The sequence below is a fragment of the Theropithecus gelada genome, chromosome 1, assembly GCF_003255815.1.
Source record: "Theropithecus gelada isolate Dixy chromosome 1, Tgel_1.0, whole genome shotgun sequence".
Lineage (NCBI taxonomy): Eukaryota > Metazoa > Chordata > Mammalia > Primates > Cercopithecidae > Theropithecus > Theropithecus gelada.
Genome location: NC_037668.1, coordinates 215,503,945 through 215,521,421, shown reverse-complemented (window position 1 = coordinate 215,521,421; position 17,477 = coordinate 215,503,945). Strand labels below are relative to the sequence as shown.

The 17,477-nt window shown below is 41.0% G+C and overlaps 1 protein-coding gene across 1 annotated transcript in view; it reads right to left on the bottom strand.

Moving 5' to 3' along the window:
* Positions 1 to 17,477, bottom strand: part of WDR64 (WD repeat domain 64) — a 156,701-nt gene that overhangs the window by 87,200 nt on the left and 52,024 nt on the right. The window contains exon 8 of the mRNA XM_025360038.1: positions 9,078 to 9,157. Coding sequence (XP_025215823.1) covers positions 9,078 to 9,157 — 80 coding nt within the window. The remainder of the gene's footprint in view (positions 1 to 9,077; positions 9,158 to 17,477) is intronic.

Below are 17,477 nucleotides of genomic sequence, written 5' to 3'. Positions count from 1 at the left end.
TGCAATCTATCCATCTGACAAAGGTCTAATATCCAAAGTCTATAAGGAACTTAAACAAATTTACAAGAAAAAACTACCCCATTAAAATGACAAAAGACATGAACAGATATTCCTGAAAAGAAGACATTTATGCAGCCAAAAAACATATTCAAAAAGCTCAACATCATTGGTCATTGGAGAAATGCAAATCAAAACCACAATGAGATACCATCTCATGCCAGTCAGAATGGTGATTATTAAAAAGTCCAGAAGCAACAGATGCTGGCAAAGTTGCAGAGAAAAAGAAATGTTTTTACAGTGTTGGTGGAAGTGCAAATTAGTTCAACTACTGTGGAAGGCAGTGTAGCAATTCCTCACATATCTAGGGACAGAAATACCATTTGACCCAGCAATCCCATTACGGGCTATATACCCAAAGGAATACAAATAATTCTATTATAAAGATGCATGGCTGTTTATGTAATTGCAACACTATTCACAATAGCAAAGACACGGAATCAACCCAAATGCCCATTGATGATAGATTGGATAAAGAAAATGTGGTACATATACACCATGAAATACTGTGCAGCCATAAAAAGGAGCAAGATCATGTCCTTTGCAAGGACATGGAGCTGGAAGCTGTTATCCTCAGCAAACTAACACAGGAACAGAAAACCAAACACTGTGTGTTCTCACTTGTAAGTGGGGGCTGAACCTCGAGAATGGACACATGGACACATGGTGGGGAACAACTCGCACTCACTGGGTGGTGAGGAAGAGAGAGGATGAGGAAGAATAGCTAATGGCTGCTGGGCTTAATATCAGGTGATGGGTTGATCTGTGCAGCAAACCGCCATGGCACATGTTTACCTATGTAACAAATCGGCATATCCTTCACATGTACCCTGGAACTTAAAATAAATTTGAAGAAAAAAAGAAAATAAATAAATTTTGAAAACCCAAAATAGTCATTCCAGTTAATCTGGTATTATATATTGGGCCACACATTAGGATGTATTTCCTGATGTATATCGGATTTTTATTTTGATAGATTATCCACACTGAAAGAGCCAGTCAGGTATGGAGGAATAATTAGTTCACTTGTTCGTTGGATATTTATAAACCAGGCACATTTGATAGATGCTTCCATAATTCTATGATTATTTTATTGGGCCTCATGAAAAAGCATAGTATTTTCTCTACCTTTTTTCTCTTCTTTGAGGATCCCAGTCCATCCATCAAGTCTCAGCACAGCTTTTCCTCCAGTAATATTCCAGAATACTTCCATATTCTTCAGACCTGAGTGCTCTACCTATGTGCCTCCTTCATCCCCATCATCCTTCATAGTTAATTATTTGTCTGGACCACTATTAGACTCCACGTGCCTTGAGAACAGGACTTGTTCTTGTTTACTGTCACATATAATCTATGGTAAGAATTCAAAAGATATTTTTTGAACCACTTCAATAACTTCATTGTTGGCATGGTGAATCACAGCTGAGAGGTTTAACTATCAAGTGCCAAAAACGGGGAAAAACGTGTTCAAACAAAAAAATGGATCTTCGTTGAATGTTCATCTAATATTTTTGGAAGGTCATTTGTTCATTTCAGAGGCTCTCACTTCTTGGAGTGTTATTACAGGCAGGCTGAAAAAAAAAAACTCATTGCATAGCTGATTCTTGGTTTCCATTTCTTAAGAATTGCAGTGGAGTGAATTCATTCCCTCCCAGATTTATATATTGTAGCCCTAGCCCCAACACGATGGTGTTTGGAAATGGGGGGGGCCTTTAGGAGATAATTAGGTTCAGATGAGGTAATGAAGGTGGGCCCTCATGATGGGATTAATGTCCTTATTAGAGGAGACACCAGATCCTGCTGCCCCAACCCACCCTCTCTCCCCTCTTTCTCCCTGCTGTTTGCGAACATGGAGAGAAGGCAGGTGTCTACAAGCCAGGAAGAGAGCCCTCGCCAGAAACTGACAATGCTGGCACCTTGATCCTGGACTTCTAGCCTCCAGAAAATTTCTGTTGCTTAAACCTTTCTGTTTATGGTATTTTGTTAAGGCAGCTCAAGCTGGCTAAAACATCAACCAAGATATTTTAGGGGCTGTGGCTGATGAACAAGTGGAATATTTTCTTAAATTTAAAACTTCCATGATGCTCTTATTAACAACAAGAAAGAAAATCTCTTGAGAAGTTAACTGTGCACTTACTGTTTTTTTTTTTTTTTAATCTATGCTCCCCCTTCTCTTCTGATACCTTTGTGCCCTTAGTATTTTGCAAGATGTGAAGGATACAAAGAAATTCTAGATGTTGTTCCTGCCCAAGGTCTACTTTTTCAGAGACCCAAGTTTATACCCTTTTAGACTTAGTTTGATTATTACTCTCCCCAGTGCCTTCCCTAGTCACCTTTCTCTGCCCTAAATGGAGTTCAGACTCCTTCTGTGTTTTTACTGTGTTTTCTTCAGCTTTCTTTTACAGCACTAATAATTATTTGTTTACCTCTCTGTTTACCCATTATCTGGTGAGCCTAGTAGTTCTCATTCATAGCAGTGTTTGGCAAGTAGTAAGCACTTAATACATATTTGCTAAGTAAATGAGCTGGCTGGTAGAGTCACTCATGAAGTGGTTAAGGACACATATTTTGAGTGAGTCATATTTGATTTGAAACCTGGCTCTGTCACTTAATTAAATTTATGACTTTGAGTAAGTTGCTTTGCCTCTCTGCATCTGAGTTTTCTTATCTATAAAATGGGGATAAATGGAACTTACATCATAGTTGTATTGTGAAGATTGAGTGGAGTTACACATGTATAACTGAACAGTTTCTGGACCATAAACTAATAATTACTATTACTATTATTCTAAGTTCCTACAATGCATTTAGATTATATTTATGGGAGAAGAACTGATACACAGATATATGAAATATGATCCCTGCTCTTGAGAGTTTACAATCTAGTAGGTAGTAGCAATAAGGTAAGGAGATATAGAGGGTAAACAAGTATTTGTAAAGAGTATGTCAAATCTGAAGATAGGTCTTTATAGTATAAATATTATGGTTCATAAAGAGTTAATTCCATGTTTTTTTGTTGCTTTCTATTTTTTTCTTTCTTTCTTTTGTGCGTGTGTGTGTGTGTGGTGTATGTGTGTGTGTGAAGCCGGAATTTAGATAAAGTCACATATCAAAGAGAGGATTTTCTTTCCTTTAGCAGATTATTCTCTCAGTTGGTGAGTCACTTCATCCAAGTGCATCACTCTTGATGAGATGAGCGGGCTCAGTTCACACAAAAAAGCAGGAGAGAGAGAGTGTCTAGTAAACCAGATTTCTGTGGTCCAGGAAGAACACAGGGCTGAGTGGGTGCAAAGAGAACTGACTCAGACTCAGCTCTGCCAGCTAACTAGTTGTGTGACTTCTCTGGGGCCTCAATTTCCTCATGTAAAATAATAATCTTCAAGGCTCCATCCAGCTCTAAAATTTCATGATTATGTGCTCCGGAGGGAGAGATCACTACAGTTAAAGCAGAGGGCAATCTGGAATTTTTATAGCTAGTAAGAAACTCACCAGATATTCAGTTACACGATTCAAACTGAATAATTCCAATAACGCAGTATCTTGCCTGCATTTGCTTTTCACTGGCGATGGCCGAGATGTATCACGCTCTTCAGACATGTTCAGAACCTAAGCCTTGCACCCACACGCGATCTTACATCGTGCTGGTGGGACATCCCCTGAAATGGGCATTAGCATTCCTGGATGATGAGGCTAGGCAATAGGCTATATCCCCAGAAGAACATCTGTAACTTGTGTATCACATGAAGAAGAATGCAATAGAGAACTGCCACCTGAGAAATATCTAGGCCTCTTAAACTCATGGCTTTGTCCATTATGCGTTGTGAAGAAAACCCAGTCTTCTGGAGGTTCCCTATTGCCTGATCCCAGATGTCCTCCAGCTCTGCTTGCCTTTGTTGCTAGGAGTGCAATCATACGTGGTGGCTTTGTGGAGGCAGAATGAGCAGAAAGAGACAGATTCTAAGCTCTCAAAGCCTATATTATTTCATCTGTATTATTATCACCGTCACCATCACCATCATCATCATCGTCATCATATGTTGATTCATGCTATACTTTGTAGTTATCTATAAACTTGTCTTATTTATACTATTAGACTTTAAATGTTCGCAGGTTAGGAATACAATCTGACCTTTATAAGGTTAATAGCCTAATCTATAGCAATTGTGCAGAAAATATTTGTTGAACAAAACATGAAAAAAAATGCATGCAGAGCCCCCAAAATATCTTTTTGGGAGGTTAATTGTGTTTCTACTCTGAACCTTCCATACTAGGAACTTAATTCCTAAAAAGGCTAGTGCAAACACTATTCAGCAAAAACATTCTTGATGATCACCAAAATAATGCTCAGGAAATTTTTAGGTTTTCTTGGTAAACACTCTGTCCTGGTTTGGCTTTTTTTTTTTTTTTTTCCAGCAAAGGCTTGTGCTTTTTTGAAGCTCATCAAATGCCCCTGCACATTTAACACATTCGACTAAGCCTAGCAAAGCTGCCTTTATTGTATATTTTGAGTCGTCAGCGGGTACATACGGTACATTTAGCAACGGTGCTTGGCTGAGTCACTAATCAACAAGAGTACTCTCCCGAGAAAAATGTGTTTTCAGTTACTGGGAATTTGCATTTTCTACTAATAGAGGCTCCATAACTGTAACAATTCAATAAATTATGCATGATGAAAAGTATTAGTTGCTTGTCGGTCATACTACTAAGTGTTTTCTTCCCTCTGTGAGAGAGCTAGAAAACCTATAATTAATACGCTTTCAAAGCTGTAGATGAGGATCTTATAATATAATGAACACTGAGGTTAATGAGAGTCAGATGGCTTAATCCAAAACACTGAAGTGGTTTAAGTCCTAAAACTTTACCAAACACATTTTCCCCCCAGAAATGATTAAAATACTAAGATTACAAAGCCTGTAAAAACCGGTCAATTCTTAACATTTTGTGTTCTTTTGTGTGTGAGGACAAAGGGCTGTTCAGAGGAGTTGGTTAAGATTAATGTGACAGCATAATGTGACAATCAGATTTTAGAATCAAATTTTATATTAGCCATGTATTTAGGTACTGCTTTTTCAAAGGGTTTCATGTGCAGGGTTTGCATTGAAAGAGGAAGAGGGTTAATATTTTTGCCTAACTAAAGACATGCAATGGAGAGAGGAGCATTCATTGCAGTTTGATTCTCAAACATGTTTGCTGCTTTCTCTCTCATACCAAAGGGCTCTCCCTCCCTCAACTCTTGCATCCTCCTTCTGATGTGTGGTCCAGACCAAAATCTGTGCCCATTTCCATTGGAAGTAATAAGCCAAGACCGTCGTTAACTCAGGAAGGGGCAAAGGGGATCAGGCAATTGGGATATAAGTAACCCACGTCTTTTTCTGAAAGTATCCCACTTCTTTTTCTGATTCTAGCATTTGTTTCTTGATGTATTCTAGACCTCAGTATGGAGCTCTTTAAATAACTGTAATTAGTTTGGTTGAGAGACTTGGATTCCTGTTTTTCTTAGAATCATCACTACCAAGTATCAAGAAACTTGCTCCCTACCCAAGCCATGACTCCCACACACTTCTTTACAGACTTCTTATCCATATGCCTTCCTTTCTTTTCTTCATGTCCTCACTTGAGTTTTAGAGGTTTGTGGACAATTAATGCTTTGGTTTTTCTGAGAGCACAAAGCTGTAATTATATATTGAGTAGCATCTAATTGGCAAACTGGGTTCCAAATTTTCCAAAGGACATTTTTAGTTTATCTCCCTGTGAACAGGCAGTTCTTTAAAAAATAGAATCACAGTATTTTAGGCTCAGAGGGATCTTGAAATGTATTTAGTCCCACTTCCTCATTTTACCAGATAAGGAAAATGAGCAAAAGGGAACCATTAAGTGATTGCTGAAGAATCAGAGTTGGTGATTGGCCAGGTGATGGCTAAACCCAGCTATTCTAACTTCCAGTGCATTGTTTTTATTTGTTGTGCTTGCCAATAGACTACTATATCATTTTGTAATACTGTTGGAACCATAAGCTAATTTCAATTTAGAGTTGTAGAAGGCCCAAAGCTGAGCATAGATTTAAATATAAATTTTGAATGCACAGTGTACTTGAAAAAAAAAATAACTTTATGCCCTTAGGGGAGATTCCCCAGCCATGAAATAGGAGCTCAGCTGTCTTTATATCTAGCAGTAAAGGCACTTCAGGGATGAGGCAGGACACTTTAGATAGGAAACCAAACTGCCTGCTGTGTATGTTTGAGAGTGAAAAATTTGGAGAAATCTTACTATTGACAGAGTCAATAGCATTTACTCATTAAACATCATGGCTCCTTTAATAGATATTTTTGCCATAAACTCTTTTACCAATGATGTATTTATTGATTTTTTTTCTTGATGACAGTTTCTTCTTTTTTTAAAAAAATTTATTGTTTCTTCCCTTTTTAAAGTTTGGGTTTGCAATACAAGTCACTTTCTTGATATTTGTTTGTTTGTGTTTCTGTTTTGCTCATTGAAGTCTTGCAAGCCTACATGCCTCCTGTCTCTTGCAAGGCCACCCTGGCCTCCTTGAGGAACCTGTGGGAGCTCATCTCCTCCCTGATTCAGGTAGCCTAGGAGCCCTGACGTCATTCATCTCCAACCAGATCTTTTCCTGTCACCAAAAGGAATCTTCTCTTGGATGTCTAATCAACACTTGACATTTAAGTTCACAATTGAGCTTTCTTTTGTTCTCCTTCCCCAGGTAAGCACCCACTGCCTCATTTCTGTATAACTATCAACACAATTGCTACTTTTTCATTTCTCCTGCCTTGCAAACGTGGAGCTGGTTGATTTCTCTTACTAATTCCCAAAAGCATTGCATCTCCAAGTCTTAGGAATAATTAATTTCCCATGTCTTTGAGATTGAGTCTTTCTTTTTTTAAATAATAGCACCTACAGTAATTCAGACCTTTTCCATCTCACTCATGTCTTCTCTAACAGTCTCCTAGCTGGAATAGCAAATTTCATTTTATTCCGACAAAATCTCCACATTTGCCAAAGTGATTTTGCCAATGTGTTTAAACAGAGAGAATTAATATTTATTGAGAACCTATTATGCACCAAGCATAAATTATCTCAATTAATCTTAAACACCATCCTATGAAGTAGGTATCTTTCCTTCCTTCCTTCCTTCCCTCCCTCCTTCCTTCCTTCTTCCTCCCTTCTTCTTCCTTCCTTCCTTCCTTCTTCCTCCCTTCCTTCTTCCTTCCTTCTTTCCTTCTTCCTTCCTTCCTTCCTTCCTTCTTTCTTCCTCCCTTCCTTCTTCCTCCCTTCCTTCTTCCTCCCTTCCTTCTTCCTCCCTTCCTTCTTCCTCCCTTCCTTCCTTCCTCCCTCCCTTCCTTCCTCCTTTCCTCCCTTGCTTTCTTTTCTTTTGTTTTCTTTCCTTCCTTCCTTCCTTCCTTCTTCCTCCCTTCCTTCTTCCTCCCTTCCTTCCTTCCTTCTTCCCTCCCTTCCTTCCTCCTTTCCTCCCTTGCTTTCTTTTCTTTTCCTTCCTTCCTTCCTTCCTTCCTTCCTTCCTTCCTTCCTTCTTTGCTTCTTTCCTTCCTTGCTTCTTTCTTTCTTTTTGAGACAGGGTCTTGCTCTGTCATCCAGGTTGGAGTGCAGTGGCACAGTCACGGCTCACTGCAGCCTCAACATCCTGGGTTCCAGCAATCCTCACACCTCAGCCTCCCTAGTAGTTCGGGCTACAGGTACACACCAAATGCTCAGCTAATTTTTAAATTTTTTTTTTGTAGTGATAGGATGTCACTGTATTACCCAGGCTAGTCTTGAGCTCCTGGGCTCAAGCAATCTTCCCGCCTCAGCCTCCTAAAGTGCTGGGATTACTGGTGCGAGCCACTGCGCCTGGCCAGGTATTATAATCTTATTGTTTGTATTATTAATAACAAATTTGTATTGAGCACTTTGAATTAGTTAGTTTTGTCGTTATTGTCGTTGCTGTTTTGAGACAGGCTCTTGCTGTTGCCTAGGCTGGAGTGCAGTGGTGCAAACATGGCCCACTGCAGCCTCAACCTCCTACGCTCATGTGATCCTCTGCCTCAGCCTCTTGAGTAGCTGGAACTAGCAGTCTTTTCATGTTGTCTAGGCCGGTCTTGAACTGCTAGGCTCAAGCAGTCTTCCTGCCTCGGCCTCCCAAAGTGCTGGGATTACAGGTGTGAACCATGGAGCCCAGTCAGTTTAATTCTTATAATAACCTTATGGGTAGGTAACTATTATCAACTCCACTTACAAATGAGGTTGAAGCTTAAAGGAATGAACAACCTGCCCCCTACCACATAGCTCACAAGTGAGAGAGCCAGGAGTTGTACCCACACAGTCTGACTCCAGGGCCCCGGCTCAAAGCCACCCTACGGCTATTAAAACCCCAGTATTATAAATAGGGAGTCTGAGTCTCAAAGATCATTTCCGTCCTTTACCTTCCCCCCGAAACTTATTGTGTCACCTTTTTCTTTCCTCATAGCAGATAACCTTTTTTCTCAATTTCTACCTAACCTATCCCTTAAATGTTGGTATTCTTCAAGATTCTCTTCTTGGCCCTCTCGTCTGTTAACTCTAAATCACTGGCTCTTGACCTTTTTGGTCATGATCTCCTTTGGAGGATCTGATAAAATTTTGAAATTTTTCTCCAGAAAAAGGCACACACACACACATAAGTGCCATTCTGCTTCGGGGGCTCCAGGTCTCCTGGGACACCTAGGAACTCATGTTCTCACACATAAAAATAAGCTCTAGATGGATTAAAGCTCTAAAGGTAAAACAGAAAACAAAACAATAAGAACAAATTCTAGGAAAAACAGGAAAATTTGTCTCACGCATTCTTGGGCTGAAGAAGGCTTTTCTAAGTATGTTATCAAATCCGGACACCAGAAAGAAAAAGGCAGACAGATTTGAGTTGACACCAATTTGTAAATTCCCTAATGTGTTTTTCCCAGCACCAAAACTCAAAGAGAACGACGTTTGCAAAGTAGAAAACCCCTGTGTAATGTGAACCATCCTCTCACCTCCAGTGACAATCACATTTGCTTTAACACAGTAGCAAAAAGTGTTCGCTCCTCTTGGCATGGAAAACTCTCGGACGGGCCTGGAAAACACAAATTAGATGTAAAACGTATATATTTTTCTTTTTTTTTTTTTTCTGAGACAGAGTCTCGCTCTATCACCCAGGCTGGAGTGCAGTGGCATGATCTCGGCTCACTGCAAGCTCCGCCTCCTGGGTTCACGCCATTCCCCTGCCTCAGCCTCCTGAGTAGCTGGGACTACAGGCACCGCCACCACGCCCGGCTAATTTTTTGTATTTTTAGTAGAGACAGAGTTTCACCATGTTAGCCAGGATGGTCTCGATCTCCTGACCTCATGATCCGCCCCTCTCGGCCTCCCAAAGTGCTGGGATGACAGGCATGAACCACTGCACCCAGCCTATATTTTTCTTTATCAAGTTAATTATGTGTTATACATTGATTATGTTTAATAGGCTCATTTCTAAGTTGGTTGTAAATCCATTTGCCCACAGGCAATATTATAAGTAATGATTAAGTCGTGATTAACAGTAAGAATGTACTTATTCCATTAATTGGTGATATTTGCGTAGTACTTTGTATTGTTCCTGTTTAAAAGAAAATCCAGCCCTCCATGCTGGGTTTGTGGTTTTGCTTGTGGTGAGGATGGGTCAACCTATATAAGGTCTTAATCCAGAAAGGATATTGGGTGGCTAAGTGAGTCTGTTGGGTAGCACATAATGCCAGGAACCCTTTTGGACACTTCTCCCTTGCTCACCAGCCACATCCAATCTGCTGTCAAGTCTTGTTAATTTTTCCTCTGCAATATACCTGAAATCTGACCACTTCTTCCCACTCCTACTGCAACATGTTGGTTCAACTCTCCATCCTCTCTCACCAGAACTACTGCAATAAACTGGTAATTTCTTTGCTTCTACTATTTTTTATTTATTTATTTATTTATTTATTTATTTATTTATTTATTTTGAGACAAGGTCTCGTTTTGTCACCCAGGCTGGAGTGTAGTGGCACAATCCTGGCTCACTGTAACCTCTGTCTCCCAGGCTCAAGCAATTTTCCTGCCTCAGCTTCCTGAGTAGCTGGGATCACAGGCATGTGCCACCACACCCGGGTAATCTTTGTATTTTTAGTAGAGATAGTGTTTAACCATGTTGGACAGGCTGGTCTCAAACTCCTGACCTCAGGTGATCCACCTGCTTCGACCTCCCAAAGTGCTAGGATTACAGGCATGAGCCACCGCGCCCAGCCTGCTTCCACTATTGCCCGTTCTTCTTTCCTCATTCCCAACCCAAATCCCATTGTCATGTTGCAGACAGAGTGACCCTTGTAAAATATAAATTAGATCACATCACTTCTCTCCAGTGGCTCCCTGGTGCTCTAAGAAGACTTCGTTTCTTTTACTTGGCTGGCCTGGCCCTGAGTGATCCCTATCACTCTTCCAGGCTCACCCCATGCCCTCCTCTTCCCCCTGTGCTGGATTCTAATCCAGCTATACTAGTGTCTCTCATCAGCCTCCCTTCTGGACATACTGAGCTCTTTCTCTCCTCAAGAGCTTTTGCACAGGCCAAAGATGTTCATCTCCCAGACTCCAGCCTCACTAACAACCATCCTCCTTTGGGCGTCAGCTTAAATGTAACTTTCTTAGGCCTCTCCTGGACATCACTGCCACCCACCTCTACCAATGAAACTCTGTCTTTTGTCTTATTCTCCCTTAAAGCATGTAGCATCTACCGTATAATATTCATATGTATGTTTGGGGTGTTAGTATCTGTGAGTGGTATTGTGCCATGGTTAAAAAAGCTCAAGTTTGAGTGACAATGTGTGGGCTTCCATCCTGGCTCCATCACTGTGCTTCAGTTTCCTCACTTAGTGGACGGGACAATGGACAATAATAATACCAACCTCAGAGACTAGCAACAGCTGAAAGCTGTTACTTCCATTGATCAGATAGCGTAACAAGAGGAAACAGGGTTATTGGAATAGAGGGGCCACCCAGAAGGACCCTAGACAAGATGCCCAGACAAGGAGGTCTGGGAGGAGGCACTTGCAGATCTGAGACACACAAGCAGGGAAGGTGCAGAGAAGAAGAAACCTGGCTTCTTGCTGTATATGCATGTGTTTTTCTTTTTAAAAAAAAAAATACAAAGGGTAGCATATACCATTCTGTTCATTGCTTTTTCACTTAATAATGTATGTTGAAGAGCTGTCTAAATCATATTTTTTAAATGTTCTCTTTTTTTATTGCCACCAGATACTCCTTTGTATCACTAAATTAGCACTTATTTAATGTCTGAGGGGAACCCGCCTGTCTCAAATTTCTTGTGATTACAAATAATATTGTAATAAACAGTCACTTGTGAAAGGGCCATTTTTGTATATATATATGTATAAGATGAATTTCTAGAAATAGTATTGCAAGTCAAAATGTATGTGTATTTATAATATTGAAAGATACTGCAGTTCCTTTTTAATTCCCTTTACCCACTGGACTATACTTTTAAAAGTGTATCTCTTTACAAAAACTGGGTCTCACAAAGCCTAATTTTCCTTCTTTTTTAAGCAGAGACAGAGTCTTACTCTGTTGCCCAGGCTGGAGTGCAATGGCATGATCATAGCTCACTGCAGCCTCAAATTCTTGGGTTCAAGCGATCCTCCTGCCTCAGCCGCCCAAGTAGCTGGAACCATAGGTATGAGCCACTGCACCTGGCCAAAGCCTAGCTTTAATGTAGTTTATATTTTGGAGTCATGTTTGAGATATCGAACCTAAGGGGTAATAACCAGAAATATCTTGCATTGCAATTATCACCCCAGACCTCAGGCAAGAATGAATTCTTGCCACAGCTGCCCAACTATTGAACTTTCATATTTCTCAATATGAAACAAATGGATGCAAATTAAACAAAAGCCTGTAGAGTGTTCAGAGCACAGTCACAAAATCAATGAGACAGCATGGAAATAAAGTCTGAATTGCAAACTTTAGGAGGATGCAGATTTATAATTTAGCTGAAACATATCTTATTAGTTTAAAAAAAAGAGTTTGCTCAACTAAATTTGAGCATCACAAATGAGAGATCCATACTCAGCAGTTCAGGCATTTATCTGAGTCTATACTGGATACCATGGGTCATATGTAGCTTTTCCAATTAAATTACTTTATTCTTCCTTAAGCCTAAAGTAAGTAGTTATCCTTAGACCTGTATATACAACTTCATCAACATCTTAACTTTACCTAGGTCAGAATGCTCAAGACCTTAGCGTAGTCGTTCCAAAATCTGGTTGTGCATCAGAATCACTTTGGATATTAAAAAAGAAATTCCTAGACTGGGTGCAGTGGCTCACGTCTGTCATCCAAATACTTTGGGAGGCCGAGGTAGGAGGATTGCTTGAGCCCAGAAATTCCAGACGAGCCTGGGCAAATAGTGAAACCCCATCCTTACAAAAAAAAAAAAAAAAAAATCATGGACCTCAGCCCTAACTTGATAAATCAGACTCTCCAAGGGTGAAGTCATAAATGTCTTTAAAAATTTTTCTTAAAGGCTGGGTGCAGTGGCTCATGCCTGTAATTCCAGCACTTTGGGAGGCCAAGATGGGTGCATCATGTGAAGTCAGGAGTTTGAGACCAGTCTGGCCAACATGGTGAAACCCTGTCTCTACTAAGAATACAAAAATTAGCCAGGCGTGGTGGTGCACACCTGTAATCCCAGCTAATCAGAAGGCTGAGACAGGATATACTGGACCCTTGAAGGGGAGGTTCCAGTGAGCCAAAACTGTGCCACTGTACTCTGGCCTGGGGAAGTCTGTCTCAAAAAAATAAAAAATTCTTCCAATTGTTTTTCATGCACACCACTGACATTACTTGCAAATTATGTACATATATTACTGAATTAAAATTGTATAAACATCATGAAACAGACAACAATAAAATAATGAGATAATAATTTAAAGGAAAGAAAACTTCTAGAGTTTTCTACCCCCATTGTGATGGATCATCTTGCATACCCCCTGGAGTATATTCGCCCTGCTTTGCAGACCTCACAGGACATGGGCTGGCTCCTGACACAGTTTGAAGAAAGAACGAGCACTCTTTGGCTCTTCTTATGGGAGCCCCAGTAAAAGGAAGAGGTGGGATGGGCAGACTTCTGTAGGACCCTGCCATAAAGTGGGTGGAGCAGGACAGGGCCGACTGGTAAAGTCGACTTAGAATGTACTGTGGACATGAGGTCAGGAGACCTAGATTCTGGCTGTGTTCTGTTGCTAAATATATGACTTTAGAAAAGTCACTTAATCTTGCTGAGCTACAGTGTTCCCACTTATGAAACCAAGGATTGACTATGACCTAAATAGTTTCTTCCCTTCTTAAAATCTTAGATTTTGTCCTTCCCCTATAGCTTCAGCTGGGGCAGGGGTCAAGCAGGGCAACTGCACAGGCTTTGTGGATGGCATTCCAGAGCTGTAGGGGGCACAGCCTGCACAGCCAATCGCAGTGGTCCCTGGTTGGGGTAGACGTACATGAATAAGGATTCTCATAATTCATCATACTTTCTGAGCAGCAATGCACCTAGATGTGGAGGAAGAAGCAAAATCAGAACAGGCTGGTGGGTGGTGAGAGATCTTGATTTGGGGATTCTTTGCAGGTTGCTGGCTATAAAATTTTATATTGGGAAGGCTTAGGCTTGTAAGATATTTGAAAAGTTCTGCTGTGTGTAACATTGCTAAAAAATTAGTTTCTCATATCAAAGAATGTCTAGGGCTCATTAGAGAGTTAAGAAGAGAGGACAGTTGACTCCAAGTGTACTCCAAAAGGGAAATACTCAAGGTAGGAAAGTTGCCAGGGGCAGTGAGGCCTATGAAGGAAGTAGAGTTTTTAGGGCCTACTCAGTGGGTCCTCAGTCAGTGAGTCAGCACTTATGAGTGCCAGCTGTACACCCAACACTGCCCTAGGGGATAGATACATCAGTGAACTACAAGAACAGAGGTGAGAGTGTCCATCGGTTGAGGGTCACAAACTCAAAGTCTGCAGCAGCCAGGCAGGTAAACTAGCTGGGAGAAGGGGTTGGGTGTGACACCACAGGGAGAAGGAGGGCTGTGGTGAACTGAGACTGCATGCCCGTGAAAAGGGGGAGCCCAGGCCCAGAGCCAGCGAACATGCACAACAGGAAAGGCAGGTTCACCACAAGCAAAGATGAGAGAAATAAGTGATCCCCCAAACACATTTTGTAGCTGCATTTAGCTAACAGGCTACCAGTTTACAGGAATAGCTCTCATAGTTTTTGAAATAGACACTACAATTAAAAATCAATTAATTAAATAAAATTTGTTAAAATGTCTTAATGGGTGAGAATAATCACCGGAAAAAAATGTGACTTTTAAAATTTTAATAAAAAATAATGCAAAATAACCAAATTCACTGCTAGGTAGAAAGCTTTACTAAATGGAAGAAGAGATAGTATTATCTTTATGTGAAAGAATACTTCCAAAATATTTAAAACAGTTTTTTGAACTAATTTAAATCTACTTTGTAAGTAGTTGTTATTCTATCAAATGCAAAGTTCGTAAAAGGAGTCTCAATTTAGTAACATAAATCAGAAGTCAGTATTTACACTTTTGAAAATGCTTAAATGTCCCAGAGGAGAAGTAGTTAAGTTCCAACTGATGACTCATTTACAGGTTTGCCAGTGACATACTTTGTCACCACAGCTGGTTGGCTGAATGGACTGAGCTGGATGTAGTACAAACTACGAAGGGCCTTATTTTCCTCCACCCTGTCTTATCATGTCACCTCACCCCAGCAGCAGATCTTCTGGGGCCAATGCCCATTAGGATGGCTCCAGCGAAGCTACCTTCTGTGGCCCAAAGGGAATTCACAGGATGCTGGCAGTACCAGTGTGAATGCAGCCTTGCCACTCTGTGGTGGGTTCCTCCAGCCAGGGTCAACCTGATCCTTAGGCACAGCTGGCACAAGGCCTGGAGCCCAAAGTACTTTTAGGGGCCCGTGGAAATACTCTGATTGTACTTTAAAGTCAGAAGGCAAAAATAAAAGCTTAGGGTCGTAGGATATTTTTTTTTTTCACATCCCAAAATTAGAATTTTTAGGGCCCATGAAAACATACTAAATTTTTCCTAAGACAGAAGAAAAATGTTGAAGACATAAAAGTATATGAAAAATCATGTGTAAGATTGATAGTATTATGATGGGAGGGACCTATAAAGGCAAAAATGCCCAGGGCCAGGAAAGTCAGAATGTGGCCTGGCCTGCAGCCTTCAGAATTCTCCATGAGGGCTGGGCATGGTGGCTCACACCTGTAATCTCAGCACTTCGGGAAGCCAAGGTAGAGGATCATTTGAAGTCAAGAGTCTGAGATCAGTCTGGGCAACGTAACAAGACCCCATCTCTACCAAAATTAAGAAAAATTAGCCAGGCATGGTGGCACACATCTGTATGCCTAGCCACTCAGGAGGCTGAGGCAGGAGGATTGCTTGATTCCAGGAACACAAAGGTGCAGTGAGCTATAATCATGCCCCTGCCCTCCAGTCCAGGTGACGGGGTAACATTAAGACCTTGTCTCTTTTTGTTTGTTTGTTTGTTTATTTTGAGATGGAGTCTCACTCTGTCGCCAAGGCTCCGCCTCCCGGGTTCACGCCATTCTCCTGCCTCAGCCTCCCGAGTAGCTGGGACTACAGGCGCCCATCACCACGCCCGGCTAATTTTTTGTATTTTTAGTAGAGACGGGGTTTCACCGTGTTAGCCAGGATGGTCTTGATCTCCTGACCTCGTGATCCGCCTGTCTCGGCCTCCCAAAATGCTGAGATTACAGGCATGAGCCACCGCGCCAGGCCAAGACCTTGTCTCTAAAAAGAAAAAAAAATAAATTCTCCATGAGGAAGCGAGTAGTGGTCATCACGTACATGTGTCACATGTCAAGCTTGCCCAAGGTGAGCCTGTGAGTTCTGAGCCTCAGCAACTAGCTACTGGGGAGCTAGATACGTTTCCCCACTTCAGGCTCTTCTGGAGTAGGTCTTCCTGGATCTACCAGCACTTGCTTTGTAGCAGCAGAAGCTGTCACCCCAACCTCCACTCCCATTTTGGGGAAGGCAGACAAAATGCCCCTGCATTCCCCCACTGGCCCACAACTATGTACCTTAATCCCTCTTTTCAATTATTTTAGAATTGCTGGTTGTATCATATTCATATTTGCTGGCAAGGGATGATGGTGTAAAGGTCATGGATCTAGAACAATCCACTCCAATAGTTCTTGAGGATGGTCTACTATACCTCTCTTTAGAATGGCATTAGCTGGAATTCTAAGACAGCAGGAGAAGAGCCATTTAATACCCTATTAATTGATTATGAACAAATCTAACAACCTTTTTACTTGAATTTCTCAGCATATGGAATTGTGTTCATACTTCCCATTTTAAAAACTTCAGTTTCTTAAGGATATTTGCCCTTTAGATGTAATTACTCTATTTTCCTATAAAAAATAATTATAGGAGCCCACATAATTAAATGAATTACAAATAAGTGAACTGGGCCTTTAAATAAAACTTCTTTCAAGTAGAAAGGCTCATATAATTGATGTCAATTTGGAAAATGAAAGATGGCCTGCTTTCCAGTATTTCATATTCATATTCAGCTGCATATTCTTTGAAAGACTGCTTTTTCATTCTGTTACTAGAAGTATCTTATTCTAACCAGTGTGCATAAAAAAATCAAACGTTTCGTGAGAAATCTATCATGATATTAATGAGCATTTCGATCACACTTTAAGAGTGAAGAGCGTTTTCTCATATACTTTCCAGTGCATTGAGATATCAGTTTGGTGTTTGGACTTGAGCCCAGGTCCACCACACCATACTCCCTTCTCAGGATGGCAGGGGTGGCGTTGGGAAGGAAGGAGACTGTCCTCTTGGCCAGGGCACCTTAGTAAGCCCCACCTGTAAACACTACCCATAGCAGAGTGGCACCAGACTCACAGTTTCATGTACAATGTGGGCCCATGATGTTCATTCATAACAAAATAAAATGTAGATACCATGTGATATGGTTAGGCTTTGTGTCCCAACCCAAATCTCATCTTGAATTGTAATCCCCAAGTATTGAGCAAGGAACCTAGTGGGAGGTGATTGGATCATAAGGGCAGTTTCTCCCAGGCTGTTCTTGTGTTAGTGAGTTCTCATGAGATCTGATGATTTTATAAGTGTTTGGCAACTTCCTCTTTTGCTCACTTTTCTCTCTCCTGCTGTCATGTGAAGGTCCTAGCTTCCCCTTCACCTTCTGCATGATTGTACGTTTCCTGAAGCCTCCCCAGCCATGTGGAACTGTGAGTCAATTAAACCTCTTTCCTTTATAAATTACCCAGTCTCAGATAGCATCTTTATAGCAGT